The sequence below is a fragment of the Pogona vitticeps genome, chromosome 4 (genome assembly GCF_051106095.1).
Source record: "Pogona vitticeps strain Pit_001003342236 chromosome 4, PviZW2.1, whole genome shotgun sequence".
Lineage (NCBI taxonomy): Eukaryota > Metazoa > Chordata > Lepidosauria > Squamata > Agamidae > Pogona > Pogona vitticeps.
The window spans coordinates 96,615,315-96,630,343 of NC_135786.1; the positions used below are offsets into that span (position 1 = coordinate 96,615,315).

At 37.9% G+C, this 15,029-nt stretch overlaps 1 protein-coding gene across 1 annotated transcript; it reads left to right on the forward strand.

Moving 5' to 3' along the window:
* Positions 1 to 1,368: 1,368 nt before the first annotated feature.
* On the forward strand, positions 1,369 to 14,733 carry LOC140706336 (uncharacterized). The gene is made up of 12 exons (XM_078391798.1): positions 1,369 to 1,410; positions 3,152 to 3,190; positions 3,567 to 3,599; positions 7,977 to 8,003; positions 9,555 to 9,599; positions 9,720 to 9,761; positions 10,186 to 10,230; positions 10,582 to 10,611; positions 12,024 to 12,068; positions 12,389 to 12,424; positions 13,298 to 13,333; positions 14,468 to 14,733. Exons 3-12 carry the CDS (start codon positions 3,592 to 3,594, stop codon positions 14,511 to 14,513), a joined length of 360 nt encoding a protein of 119 aa, XP_078247924.1. The 5' UTR covers positions 1,369 to 1,410; positions 3,152 to 3,190; positions 3,567 to 3,591; the 3' UTR covers positions 14,514 to 14,733.
* The last annotated feature ends 296 nt before the right edge of the window (positions 14,734 to 15,029 follow it).

Consider the following 15,029-nt stretch of genomic DNA (forward strand, 5'->3'; position numbering starts at 1 on the left):
GGAATATTAGATAGGTTGTGACATTAAAAAGGAGAACAGAGAAACTTCATCTGGTTTTTTTCTTTTTTAAAAAATATTTCCCTAACTGAGGCAGCATAATTCTAAGAGCATGCTAGGTTGATGTATTTCTGTTTCAATATACCACTTACTCTATTTTACAAAAAAAAAAAAAAAAGGAACGTCACAGCGGCTCACTGAATGCCAACCGTGAGAAAAGGCAAAAAGGGAGGCTATTCAGTTCTGTAAGCTTTGCCCCCCATAAGGCAGCAAACCCCCAGGAGAGCCCTGGCTGAAGAGAAAGCCTGGGGGGGGGGGTTACCTGCCTTCTCTCTAACCTTCAGCCCAATATTTACTCCTCACACTGCTGCAATCATCATCTGTGGTTGCTTTCTTACTCATGAGTAAACCGGTGACGCAAAGACCTGTGTGGGCCCTTCTCATGAGAGAGAAAAAATCTCCAGAATAAATGGAAAGATTGATCACATGGAAAATAAAACGGGTCACAATGAAGATAAGAACCTTCTAAACACAAAACAGGTCCCTTCAAATTTCCCTGTGCAGAAAGGCCCTTAGTCATATGAGGAAAAGCTAACAAACTCCAAAAACCACTTGCCCTTACACATGTACATTTTTAGAATAAGGTTTTGGCCACGGAATAGCCATATCTCAATAGAAACATTGCCTGAACAATTCTAGTATTCTTTATGTTGAATTTATACTATGCATGCCTCGTGTTGTAATCTCTCAAAAATGGCAATACACAAAGTGAAGTGTAACAGTACTTCTAAAGAATATTTCAGTACACCAGTCATTTTCCAAAATTTGTCCTATCATTAGAAGAGGCCCCAAACTGAATCATTCATTAGCAGAATTTTAATAAGAATTGCCATGTCTCCAAGAATGACAGAAATTGTGTTTTGCTGTTCTTGGGAGAATCTTCTTTCATTTTAACTTTCCAAACAAAAATGACTTTCAGACTGAATGCTTACTAACTAGGAAGTTATGTGTAAGTATTACGTTCAAGATGCTATATCTATATCTATCTAATAGTGCTGTCACAAGCCTGATATGTCCAATTTTAAAAGACAGTATGATGGCATTTAATAAAAGCATCAAGCCAGGAAAAAATTTGAAAATAGTGTATAAATAGCATAACCATTCAGGAGAACATTTGTGAAGTTATATTGTTCCAGCAACTATGTACACTGATTATTTTGAAGAGTCTGGCAATATGAATTTTACTTCACTTTACATATTTAATACCAGCTTTCCCCTGAAACAAGAAAGTCTCTCCTCCCCCAACTTTTGTTTTTTGAATCTGTTACTCATGTAAGGAAATAAAATCAGTTCTTAAACATTTTATTACAGAATGAAACATCTAATTCAGGCGCTACTGATACCTATGGAAAGGTAATGATGTTCGGTCCATTTGGTGTTTATGGTTTTTACAATAAAATACCTCTTAGGACAGGAGCACTCAGACTTCAGCTGTGTGCCTTACTTGAGCTATCCCCAATCTGTGTCGTACAGCATCATAAATAAACAAATCTCTAAGGGGCCAACGGATGTTTAATCACAGTTAAGATGCAACTACACAGCAAGAGAAATGCGAATTCATTCATTCACTTGTTGTGAAGTCACACCGGGGAATCTGGGTTTCCCTGGGGTCAGTTCAAATTAACTTGCCCCAGAGGAAAGCCTTATTTGCAGCTTCTAACTCTCTTGTAGCCAGCAGGTGGCATAGCTTCAGAAGAGCGATTTAATAAGCTGTAATAAGTGTAAACAATGAAAAAAAATTGCCGTTTTCCTCCCTGTTTCCCTTTTCTATTCCCTGTCTAGGCGCACTGGCACATTCATTAACCAATAAGCTACGAAAAATGTTATTATTGGGAAATATCCAACCCTCCCTGGTTCTTGGTCTCCTCCTTTCCCCCCTCTTCCTCTAAAAAACTGTGTGCACAGTAGCTTTTCTGGCTTGGTTCAAGCAATCACATCCCAGAACTGATATGAATGGATCAGTGTTTTCTTTTGTTTTAAAAGGCTGCTGAAATCACTTTCACAGTTCATTGTGATAAGATAAATGAGCACATTCAAGAGTCCGCCTTACTTCCCCAACATGTTAATTATCAACAGGATTATGGCCCTATTAACAATGATCAACAACACCTTCTCCTGCTTCTGCCTTCTCTTCATAGGGAAGCATAACATTTATTTTCCAAGCAGTTTGAACTTTTTTCTTTTCTTTCAGATCCACCATAGCTAACCTAAAAGCATCAACCGAAAGGGCTTATCAGGGCAAACCCTAGATAAGGGCTGTACCTTGAAAGTGAGAAAGATAAGCATTGTAATAGGAAGGTCAAATGTTGTTATAGGCCCAATCGTCCCAGTGAAAGACCTGGTAAAATAGCTATTGATGGGGGAAAGCAAACAAGTTAGCGCTATGACCCTTACCTACCACTGCACTAAACTGAAGAGGCATATTCTAAAAAAGGTTTGGAAGAAAGACAACAGGCATCCTGACATACATCAGGCAAGGGGAAACAACAATAAAAAGAGGTTTGGTACAAAGTAAACAATCCCCTGCTGGTTGTTGAAAAATAAATAACACCCAAATAAGTGTGGGCTTCCAGACAATTAGTTGTACATCATGTACCTGACTTTAAGATATGATGCATACTCTGTTTCCTGCAAACATTTCCCCCTCCCCCCACCATGGCTGCCATCTGTGAATTAATCAGGGAGACAGCACTTGTCCACATCCACCATAAATATTACTGCACTCCATTGCATGTGGCTCTGGGGGCTGAGTCTTGAAAAGAGGCAATACAAAGTAATAAAGCAAAAGAGCCTGACAAACCAGCTTTGGGTCCTGGCTACAGTTTCCCTCTCAGTCTATTTAGGTATTATGGATGTTGTTTCTGCTTCAACCCCATAACCAACACAGGCCTGTCAATTTTGCTTTTGTCCCTTTTATCCAAGGGAAAGCAAAATGCAAAGAAATAGAAGAAGTTGTCTCATTCAAACTGATACATGACATAATCTACTTGGTGTCTGTGAAAGGGAGATCCTTTGCTCTGTAAAGCAGGAGGAGCTTCTGTTCGACAAAAGCTTCCCATTTGTAACGAAGTAATTTGTTCCTGGTCTTTTACAGGTTGAAACCTTTTCCACAAATGAAAACTATCATGCACAGGTAAAGTTTCCCTCTTATCGCTAGATATGGTTCTTCAACCAACTGTGATCTGAAAATAACTATACAACACAGATATAAAATATGTCCACATATAAACTACAGTATTTGGAGCAATCCTGCATACTCTACTATCAATCAACATGACTTTCCAAACAACAGCAACAACAGTGTGGAGTTTTGTTTTTGTTTTTTTAAGTTAGGTCCTAATTCATTATATTTAGTGGGATAAAAAAATACCCCAGGGTCTTAAGTTGGGTTTCTTTTCATTTTTTTTCTTTGTTAAAAATAAGTACATGGCAAGTGGCTAAAACTCCATTAGCTCTTCAGACCTAATGTGAACATTTGAATTTTTAAAAAATTCCTTTGTTCATTACAGGATGGCTCATATGTGACCTACACCAATGCTCAGGTAAGGAAATTGTCACTTAAAACAGATCTTGCTCAATTACATGCATTTCACAGTGCCTATGACCTGAATACTGTAGATGATTCAGTTTCTGTTCCTTTTTGCAATTGCTCAGCCTAACTCGCCACCAGAACATTCTTAAACGTTTTCTGTTCTTATTGCCCAGATCTTTCCCAGTCACCTTTACTGTGTTTTCTAGATATCTTCCTTTCAGGGCCTTTCTGAGATTTGAATAATGTACAGTGGTGCCTCGCTAGACAATGATAATCCCTTCCACTGAAATCGCTGTTTAGCGAAATCATTGTCTAGCAAAAAGCATTTCCCCATTGGAATGCATTGAAAACAATTTAATGCATTCCAATGGGGAAGAATTGTCGTTATCTAGCGAAGATCGGCCATAGGAAAGCCGCTTTGCAAACCACCAATCAGCTGTTTAAATCGCTGTCTTGCAAAGCTTAGGTCCCGTTTTGCGAGTGCGGAGGGAGATGTCAAAATCGTCGTCTAGCGAAAATCGGTTTGCGAAGCAGGGACCAAACATTGTCCAGCGAAATTCCCCCATAGGAATCACTGTTTGCGAATCGCTATAGCGATCGCAAAAAGTCAATGTCTAGCGAAAAAACTGTCATGCGGGGTAACTGTCTAGCGAGGCACCACTGTACCTCCTTCTGTCTTGCATTTGGAAGAGATTGAGTGCAAAGTAAAGCAGATGATTTTGGTGTATTTTTGTAACTTATACTAAAAGTTGGATGCACACCTTAACATGGTGAAGGGATCTGAGTGTGTCAGTGAAGCTGAGAGTAATGCCATCAGGAGGCCAGATTCCATTATGAGCTTGGATTCCAAACAGGGTCACCCAAGGCAGAATGGTCACAACGGAGACACCAGACCAAGATACATCCAGCCTATTCAGGAGAGGAATGGCCACAAGAGGAGATGAGAATTGGTAGTTCCAATGGTGATGGGGGCAGCAGTGGTAACCGCTGTTTTCGGAGGAGGCAACAGAAGTGACACTCAGGCTAACTTTTGAGCAAAAGAAGGCAGTGGCAAACCACTCCTGAACTTTCCTTACCATAAAAACCCTATGATGAGACAGTCAAAAACAAAACAAGAGATAAGTTTCAAAGATGAGGCTTCAAGATCAAATGCACTCAATCAACTACTGGGGAAGGAAAAAGGACAATTACAATAAGTGCTGTTGCTAATGACATGACTAGATTTAAGCTGAAAGGATGTCTAATGGCTCATGAACATACAATTGGAATATGGAATGTGGGAAGTATGAATCAAAGTAAACTGGAAACCATAAAGCAACAAAATGGAACATGTACTGTAAGCACTGCAGTGCTTGGTGTCAGTGAATTAAAGTTTTTCAGTTCAGTCAACTACAAAGTGTTTTATTCTGGAAATGACAAGCTCAGAAGAAATGGGGTGGCTCTAACGCTGGGTCAAGATGTAGCACAGGCAGTTCAGGTCTATAATGTAATGTCTGACCAAATAATATCACTCAGAATCATATTGACATAACTATCATTTAAGCCTATGCTCCCAACTACAGGAGCAGCAAAAGATGATATTGAAAGCTTTTATACAAGCATCCAGGAGGAAACTGATCACATACCAAAACGATATATGCTTATAATCGTGACTAGAACTCAAAAGCAGGAAACAAAGTAGAACCAAAGGTGTTGTAAAATTTGGTCTAGAGCAGTGGTCCCCAATCTTTTTAGCCCCACGGACTGGCTGGGGGAGGTGGTGCACCCCCCTGTGCTTTTGCACATGTGCAAAGAGCAGCGCAGCGCTCGTGTGGGTGCTCTCGCACAAGCAGGCTGTGCAGGGGGAGTGTGTGCGGGGGTGGGGAGGGGAGGTGTCTCTCCATGGCCCAGTCTGGCTCAGGCCATGGACTGGTACTGGGCCGCGGACCAGGGTTTGGGGACCTCTGGTCTAGAGGACAGAAATGAAGAAGGGGAATCACTCATAGAGTCCTGAGAAGCCAACAATGTTTTTATTGAAAAAACAAGCTTCAAGCAGCTGGCTGTGAACATCACCAGATGGTCAGTATAGAAACCACACAGACTGTAATTGGAAGCTGGAGATGGAAAAGCTGCATTCTCTCTGCCAAAACAAGATCAGGAGCAGATTGTGGTACTGATCATGAATTGTTAATATCTAACTAACATTAGAGTAAATCTGAAAAAGAACACTAGAATAATTATAGTACCAAAACATAATTTAAACAACATTTTAAATTAATTTAAGGCCACCTAGGGAACCAGAATTCCATTACTAAATTCAGTTGAAGGTGAATCAGAAGAACTGTGGATAGAAACCAGAGATATTCTAAGGGAAGAATGCAAAAAGACAATTTATGTAGTAAAAAAGAAAAGAAAAACCTAGGCAGATGATGGAAGAAACACTTAAAATTGTAAAGGACAAGCAAGAAGTAAAAGTAAAAGGTCAAAGAAACTGGGTCAGAACTCTCAATGCAGTTTTTTGCAATGATCACATAGAGACAAAAAGAACTACTACAACAACCAGTGCAAAGAAATAGAGAAGAACAAAATGGGGAAAACAAGAGATCTCTTCCAAAAGATCCAAGAAATCAAAGGGAATTTTTAGACAAGATTAGGAATGCTGAATGACCAACAAGGAAGGACACTATCTTACCAGGAAAATAAAGAGAAGGTGGAAACAGTATACTGAAGACTGATATAGAAATACTGTAAAAGTATGACAGACTCCTTTAAAGAGTAATCCTAAGATAAAGAACCAACAGTTCTAAAAAGTGAAGTGAAAGCTGCTCTGAGAACACTTGGAAAAAATAAATCACTAGGGCTAGATGGAATACTGACAGAACTATTACAAGCCACAGAAAATCCTGTAAAAACCTTACAAGAATATGCCTACAAATATGGGAAACAAAACAATGGCCCACAGACTAGAACTGTTTGATGTACATTACAGTCCCCAAGAAAGGCGATACTAGGGGATGCAGTAACTCTAAGAATATTGCTTTATTTCCCCATACAAGCAAAATGATGCTCAAGGTGTTGCAACAAAGGCACTTACCTTAAATGGAGAGAGAAATGTCTGAATGTCAAGCTGGATTCCCAAAAGGAACAGGCACTTGAGATCATATTGCATATTGTATAGACTACAGCAAAGTCTTTTACTGTGTGGATCATGAGAAACTATGGGTTGCTCTGAGAGAAATGGGTGTACCTTGCAACTTGATTGTCCTGATGCATAACTTGTATTGTGGACAAGGAGCTATCGTTAGAACAGAATATGGAGAGATAGAATGGCTTCTTATAGGCAAAGGTGTCAGACAAGGGCACATTTTATCCCCTTATCTGTTCAATCTAAATGCAGAACATATCATACAGGAAGCCACATAAGATTCCGATGAAGAAGGAATAAAAATTGGTGGAAGAAACATCAACAATTTAAGATATGCAGACAATATCATCTTAATGGCTGAAAGCATCAATGATGGAAACAACTTTACTGAAACTGAAAAAAGAAAGTGCCAAAGTAGGTCTACAACTGAACATTAAGAAGACAAAAATCATGATTACACAACTTCAAAACTTTAATATTGTCAATGGAGAAATTGACATTGTTGAAGATTTCGTACATCTTGGCTCAGTCTTCTATCCAAAAGGGAGACTGCAACCAAGAACTCAGAAAACGACTGAGACTCGGAAGGGCAGCAATGGAAGAATTAGAAAAAGTCATCAAGTGTAAGAATATGCCACTGGAGACCAAAGCCAAGATTATCCACAATATTGTATCCCTGACCCCATGTACAGGTATGAAGGTTGGACAGTAAAGAAAGTTGACAAGAAAAAAAATTAATATATGCTGCTTGAAGAGAGCTTTGCAGATACCCTGGACCACCAGAAACATGAACAAGTGGGTCCCAGAGCAAATGAAGCCTGAACTGTATGGAGGCAAAAAAAGAAAAGAAAAGAAACTGATGCTGTCATACTTTGGCCACATCGTGTGAAGACAAGATTCTCTGGTAAAGTCAATGACACTAGGACAAGTTAAAGACAGCAGGAACAGAAGAAGACCAAATATGAGATGCGTTGACTCCATCAGGGAAGTCACAAGCTTGGGCTTACAAGAACTGAGCATGTCAGAGATTGTTCAGTTTAGGGGGTTACCTTAAGTCACAGGTGACTTGATGGCACGTAACAACAACAACAACACTGGAAGTACTAAATGAGATGTTTTATGATTTACTCAACTGAAACATACAAGTCAAGCCTCCGGTCTGCTGTAGCCATTGAGGGGGACAATATAGTTACATAGCTAATCAGTACTCCACTAAAAGCTTAGAACTGTCTGAGATAAAATAAATATTTCATATTTTTACAGGGAGAATGTGTTTGCCCTGGTGCACAGGTAATTATTTTTCGTTATTATTATTAAAAAGAAGCTCCATTTAGCTTTGACATCTAAGCCACTCTGCAAATGGACCCTACCTAAAATCAGGCATCCTCTTTACTTTACTGCAGTAGCCTGTTTACCCCCCAACCCTTTAAAAATGTTTGCAATTTCCAGTGTTGGCTGTTGCCTTCATTCATTCTTTGTCATGTCAATGCCCTTGTTATTGCATTGTCTGACTGCCATTTGCCATATGGGGGAGGGGAGAGGGCATTGGGGAAAGTCAGGCAAGTGCCCATAATACTGTGGTCATGTGACTCATTACATTAGTGAGGTGTCTTTATTTTATTTTATTTTATTTAGAATGTTTATGTGAGTGATCCTGGTAGTGCCTAAGGTTCCTGATATCGCCCTAAGTATCCTGTGAGGGAACTTCAGGAAGCCCATAGGCTTTGGCTGACTTGCCTCAGGAAATGGCATGAAATAAAATGGGCATAAGACGCGCCCTCCTTCCTCAGCCCTGTTCTCTTTGAGGTTACAGTTACATTTGCATTAAATCTGTTTTTCTGCCCAGTATGCATGGGTAGTTCAGTGTGTTAATTTTTTGGCTGTGGAGCTAGAGGTAAGGAGTTTACCAGTGTGGTACATGTGACTCTATCCAATAACTAAATACAAACTAAATTATGATGTGTATAAACTCCAGTTTGTATTTTTGAGATGTCTAGTATTTTTGTAGGTGTGCCTTAATTAGGCAAATTCTCTTCTTCCAAGGGTTTTCCCCATACATTCTATTTTGTCTACAGAAAAGTAACATTTTTGTGTAAAAGAAAGAAACCACAAAAGACTGTTAATCATGACCCCATGTCAGTCCCCTAATTGAACATAAAGTAATAAAAATTACCTTTCTTTCCTACTAAGTGGAAACTCTGAATTAAGATTACTCAGGACCTTGCTGAATGGGGTTTACTTGAGATCTTGCAAAAGGTTCTTGGTCATGATGCGTGGCACTGCTAGTTAATACATTATCATATTCATTGCTGGATGAAAGCTCTTTTATGGTTTGGATTGTGGCTAATGTCTTGCATCCAGTCCTTTGACTAAAAGGGCTGTGGAAGAAAAACTAGTTTATATGCAGGGCATTCTTAAGTGTATATATTGATTATGACCAATATCTAAGTACAGAAAAAACACATGTCTAAGGGCAATCAGGTAGTGGTTTCCCTCCCACCTCTCCTACTGGCTCCTTGTTGAGTGACTGGTCGCACAACCAGCCGATCTGTCCAGTTTTGCAGTCAGTGCTACAGGCATGTGATGCTGAGCCTGCAAGAAGGGGGCAGATGGGTGGGAATGTTTACAAAATCATTCTTACACCATCACAAAATCAACAGACTTCTGGCCAAGGAAATATAGGGGGAAAGGGTCCATGCTTATGACTGCTCCTGAATATTGAAAATTCATTAACATATATTTAAAAATAATTAGCATTTCAGTAATGCAGATTTTAAAGTAACATAATACTTCAGCAACAACACCCTCTTTTTTTAAAAGTAACAACTGCTTTTTATACAGGGCAGACAGGATGGATCATACGGTGGCAGCAGCCAATATGGACAGGTAAAAATATTTAGCATATATAATACATACACCAAAGCAATATCCAATATTCTCAAAGACAGAAAACCAAAGAAACAGATTGATTTTTTTTTAAATCAATAATCCATTTTCCCCCCACAGGGTGGACAAAGAGGATCATATGGTGGTAGCCAGTATGGAGAGGTGAAAACATTTTAAAATGAGATACAATTATGTCAATATACATCAAAATTAAGAAGCACATTATTATATGCTTAATTCTGCTACTAATTATAAATAGTTGCTTAGGCTGCTATTATATACCTATCTAAAAGTAAATCCTTTCGACAGTTCTTAATTTTGATTAGAGGTATATAGATTTGTACTGTTAGGGTACATACTTAAAATAAATATTTAAAAATTGTATTTCAACAAATATTTGAAATATGTGTTTTTCTCTGCACGGTGGATCATAAGATAGCCAGAGCTTTTTTAAAAAATAAATTCGTTACAGACAGGAAGAGATAGAAAATAAAAATGAAATGCTTGCAGTTATTTGTATTCCCAGATGTGTTCAGGAAACAAAATTTGTTTTAAAATTTTTAATATCTGTTTTATTGCTGTATAGGCTGGATCATATGGTGGCGGCGGCCCGTATATACCATATGACGAGGTAAAAAAACTTTTTAAATGAAGTACCTTTATTTTTTGACATGCTTCATGACAGGTCTTGATTGAAATAATTCCACAGCAAAAAAAGTTGTTAATAAAACCAGTTCATTAAACATATAAACACAGCATAATAACAGCCACAGTTAACTTATACCAAAGTACAGTTACCAACAAAATTTAAACTACTCCCAGCATAAAGACAAGATGGAGCAAAGTTTCTTCAGTATATGGACACATCAAAAATAAAATAAAGGTGCTGTAATGTTTCTTAAGCTCTTAAATATGACAAGTAGCTTATATGTTAATGTATCTTTTTTTTAAAAAAAACTACTCAATGGTGTTTTCTGCACAGGGATCATATAATCATGGCCAATATGGACAGGTAAGAACCTTTATTATATGGTATACAATTATTTATTATTATTATTATTATTATTATTATTATTATTATTATTATTATTATTATTATTATTATTATTATTATTATTATTATTATTATTATTTACCATATTTTTCCGTGTATAAGACTATATTTTTGTCTAAAATCTTTAGAATAAAAATTGAGGGTCATCTTATACACGGAAGTAAACTGTGGAGAGAACAAAAATAAGTGGAAGGGAAAGCAGGGATCAAAGTGATCCTGCATGGCTTTGATTCCTTTCCCCCTACACGTGCTAAGTCCCACTTAGATTTCTTACTTTTGGGTTAGAAAAGTCTTATACATGGGGGCGTCTTATACACAGAAAAATACAGTATATACCACCCATCTGGCAGCCAAGGTCATTCTGGAGTTTTTACAACAAATAACAAAAAACAAAGTAACAAAATAGCAAATAGCAACATCGATACATAGGGGTGAAAATAAAAAAATCATAAAGTGCAGTGAGGATAAAATTATAATACAATAAATACAATTAAAAGCATAGAAGGAAATAAAAACATGGAGCCTGGCACTATGATAGAAGTTATATTATTGGACACTGTTGTATCAGAGTGTAGTTTATTCAGGGAAAGCCTGTCTAACTAGCCAGGTTTTGAGTAGCTTTTTGCATGTGCCCAGTGAAGGGGCTAGGCGGACTTCGGGCAGAGGTGAGTTCCATAATTGTGGTGCTACCGCCAATAAGGCCTAATTTCTAGTGGTTGTTTTCCGGGCCTCTCTCAGGGTCAGAACTCTCAGCCGCCCTGCCTGCAACAATCTTATAAGATGGGCAGACCTAACAGGAAGGAGGCTCTCAGCCAGATACTGAGGTCCTAAACCATTTAAGGCCTTGTAGATTAGTACCATCACCTTGAAACTGGAACGGAAGTGAACAGGTAGCCAATGTATAATAGTATAATAGTAATATACTGTATAGCATTTATGAAGATATCTTATTCTTGATCACTGGACACGGAAAATAGCCTAGTCCCCTTAATGGCACCTCACTAGAAGTGTGTTGACAAATGAGTTTTCTAGGATGGCTGGATAGAGTGGATCAGCTGGTGACAGTCAATGCTGAAAACTGTTTTCATATCCAGTGGCCAAAATCCTGTCACTCTGTATAGTCAATCATTAGTGTAGGCCCACTGAATCAGTGGGGATGTGGTTAAGTCAGCTCCTCTGTAAGTTCCATTGACTCAATGGACCTACTTTAGTTGCAACTTAGTATGCTAAGCAACAGAATGTCAACCACTATATATGTCATCTACTTATTGTAGTCTGTGTTCACTTGTTCTGCTTTTCTGACTAGAAAGTTGTTTATTATAGCTATGATAAGGTAGCACTTTTGTAATTAAAAATTGTTTTCTGTACAGGGTGGCTCATATGACTCATATGGTGGTGGCAGCCAATATGGACAGGTAAAAACTACTTTATAAAATAACATATATTTCATTTCCAAGTGGTAACCACCTTAGTCAGTTGCCACACAGACGTCTGACAGTGGAAAGATGGGAAAGTTTTTTATTTGGCGTAACTTGTCATCAACTTCTTCAGATGCAGGTTCAGGTGTGGATTTAAGCATTTAATGTGTACCATGACTGTAGGGGGGCATTGGGTTGAAGTAAGCTTATGCTTATTTCAGCTCCTAAGTAAAGCACATTAACCCAGTGCAGAAAACAAAGTACAGCTACAGAACATTTCAATGACAATGAAGAGGATTTCATTATTTCTTGTACAGGGTGGATCATATGGAGGTAGCAGACAATATGGACAGGTAAAAGCTCCTTTAGTATATAATATACATACTTCCCTTACCACATAATAGCAAGTTAGTTTTTGGATGAAGAGTAGGGCAGGAAAAAGCATCTTTTTTACTTTCCCCTAACCTGAAACCTCCTGTGTATTGGGAAAGGGATTTTAAAAAAAAAAATCTTATTGCATGCGTTCCACTCCATCCCTCATTTCCCACTTCAAAAGATGTCTTTTTTTCTCCAGATAGATAGATAGATAGATAGATAGATAGACAGACAGATAGATAGATAGATAGATAGAAAGAAAGAAAGAAAGAAAGAAAGAAAGAAAGAAAGAAAGAAAGAAAGAAAGAAAGAAAGAAAGAAAGAAAGAAAGAAAGAAAGAAAGAAAGAAAGAAAGAAAGAAAGAAAGAAAAAGAAAAGGAGGAAATTGATTTTTCCAACAGCCCTTTGCCACCCCATGTACCACAAAGTGGCATAAGCCATAAAAGGCCAACTTCCTTTCACACCATTCAAAAATATGTCATTTTCTAAATTATGGTCAGCTGCTGGTAATATTCAAAGATTCAAAGATGCCAGTGCACATTTTATTGTGTGGTCATTGTTTCCTCCTCCTCTTTTATTTACAGATTAATACTATAAATTTGTATGTTCTCTGTGAGTGACCCAGTTTGCGTGACTGAGACAGCTGAGACCACCAAATATGAAGAAATTATAGAATTATTAATTATAGTAGAATATAGACAGATAGATACAGATACAGGTCTTATATTTGTCTGAACTACAAAAAAATAGATTATTGCAGATATAGTAAGGCAGTATAATATTTTAGCCTCAATTGTGTTCTTATTCCAAAGTCAACAGTTCTTTAACAATAACAAGTGTTTCTTTTATAGAGTGGATCATATGGTGGTGGTAGTCAATATGGGCAGGTAAACACTACTTTAATTTATGCAAAAATCAGGCTATATGTATTATCAGTCTTTTGGATTAGATACATTATGTTTATAATATGTTACAGGTCTTTTGAAAGCTTTTTGAAAACCGCATTTAATTTACAACCAAAATTATTCACTGTGGGCATTGCACTGCCATCAAGTCAGTTTTGAGTGATGGCAACCTGATAGGTTTTTTGAGGCATGCAAGACAATAAGATGTTCAAGGAGTTGTTTACCTTGGCCACTCCTGCAGTGAGGATTCCATGCCTGAGTGAGGATTTGGACTTACCCTGTTTCCCGAAAAATAAGACCGAGTCTTATATTAATTTTTGCTCCAAAAACGCATTAGGGCTTATTTTCTGGAGATGTTTTATTTTTTTTAATGGACAGCAGTCTATGTTTAGTCTAATACAGTCATGCCATCTTATTCTGGTTGCCGCACAATGGTGGAGGGCAGGGTTTCACTTAACTGGGGCTTATTTTGGGGGTAGGGCTTATATTACGAGCACGCTGAAAAATCATACTAGGGCTTGTTTTCAGGTTAGGTCTTATTTTAGGGGGAACAGGGTAAGTGTCCTAAATCCTAATCGAATGATCTTTCCACTATACCACACTGAATCTCACGGAACGCATTGGTCTGTCAAAGAAACGTTTGTGCTGGCTACCAGTTTTGTTTTTTGGGCACTGCTCCAAATGCCGTTGATGGAGATCCTTTTCCCATATGGACTTGTATTAACCTGTTGGTTTGGGCGAGGAGAGAGAGTTGATTTGGGAGTGAGAATGACAGTCATTAAGTCTATTACTGGTTGCCTTCTTGTTTATTCTGTTCTACTGACTGTTCTACTGACTACTTTATTTTGTTAAGGTTTTTCTAATCTCCTCTTTTATCTTAAACTTTGATGTATTATTTAGGTATACTGATGAATTTTATTTGTTTATCAGCAGCCAGTTGGAAGGCATTCTAAGATAATACATATACATTAAGTAATTAATAAGAGATACAGGGAAGGAAATAAAAATCAATGCTTGAGGCTGATTTCTGTTTTGGAAGAAAGCAAGTAGTTTAGTGGAGGTTAATATGATATTCAGCAACAATGTCTTTTGAAGCAATAATTCTCTTCTGCACAGGGTTCGTATGGTGGATCCTATAGTAGCAGCCAATATGGACAGGTAATAGTTTTCTTAAAAATAATGTACACTTTGTGTCTGCACAGATAATATACAAAAAGTAATAAACAGTACATTAAGAGTAATAAATAATATATAAAAATACTAGATATATGAAACAATAATAAGTTTTTAAAAAATCAAGATCCTATGTGTAGAAAGTTTGTTGTTGTTTAGTCGTTAAGTTGTGTCTGACTCTTCGTGACCCCATGAACCAGAGCATGCCCGGCCCTCCTGTCTTCCACTGCCTCCCGGAGTTTGGTCAAATTCATGTTGGTAGCTTTCATGACACTGTCCAACCAGCTCGTCCTCTGTCGTCCCCTTCTACTCTTGCCCTCACACTTTGCCAACATCAGGGTCTTTTCCAGGGAGTCTTCTCTTCTCATGAGATGGCCAAAGTATTGGAGCCTCAGCTTCAGGATCTGTCCTTCCAGTGAGCACTCAGGGTTGATTTCCTTCAGAAGTGTAGAAAGTACCTTATTATAAATGTTTATTTTGAAATTTTCTGTCACTGTGGCTACTT

What these genes read in the sequence shown, in the direction of transcription:
- LOC140706336 (XM_078391798.1), top strand. An exon ending in CGTATATACCATATGACGAG is followed by an intron (nt 10,231 to 10,581) that starts GTAAAAAAACTT and finishes TTTTCTGCACAG; the next exon opens with GGATCATATAATCATGGCCA. An exon ending in GTGGCAGCCAATATGGACAG is followed by an intron (nt 12,069 to 12,388) that starts GTAAAAACTACT and finishes TTTCTTGTACAG; the next exon opens with GGTGGATCATATGGAGGTAG.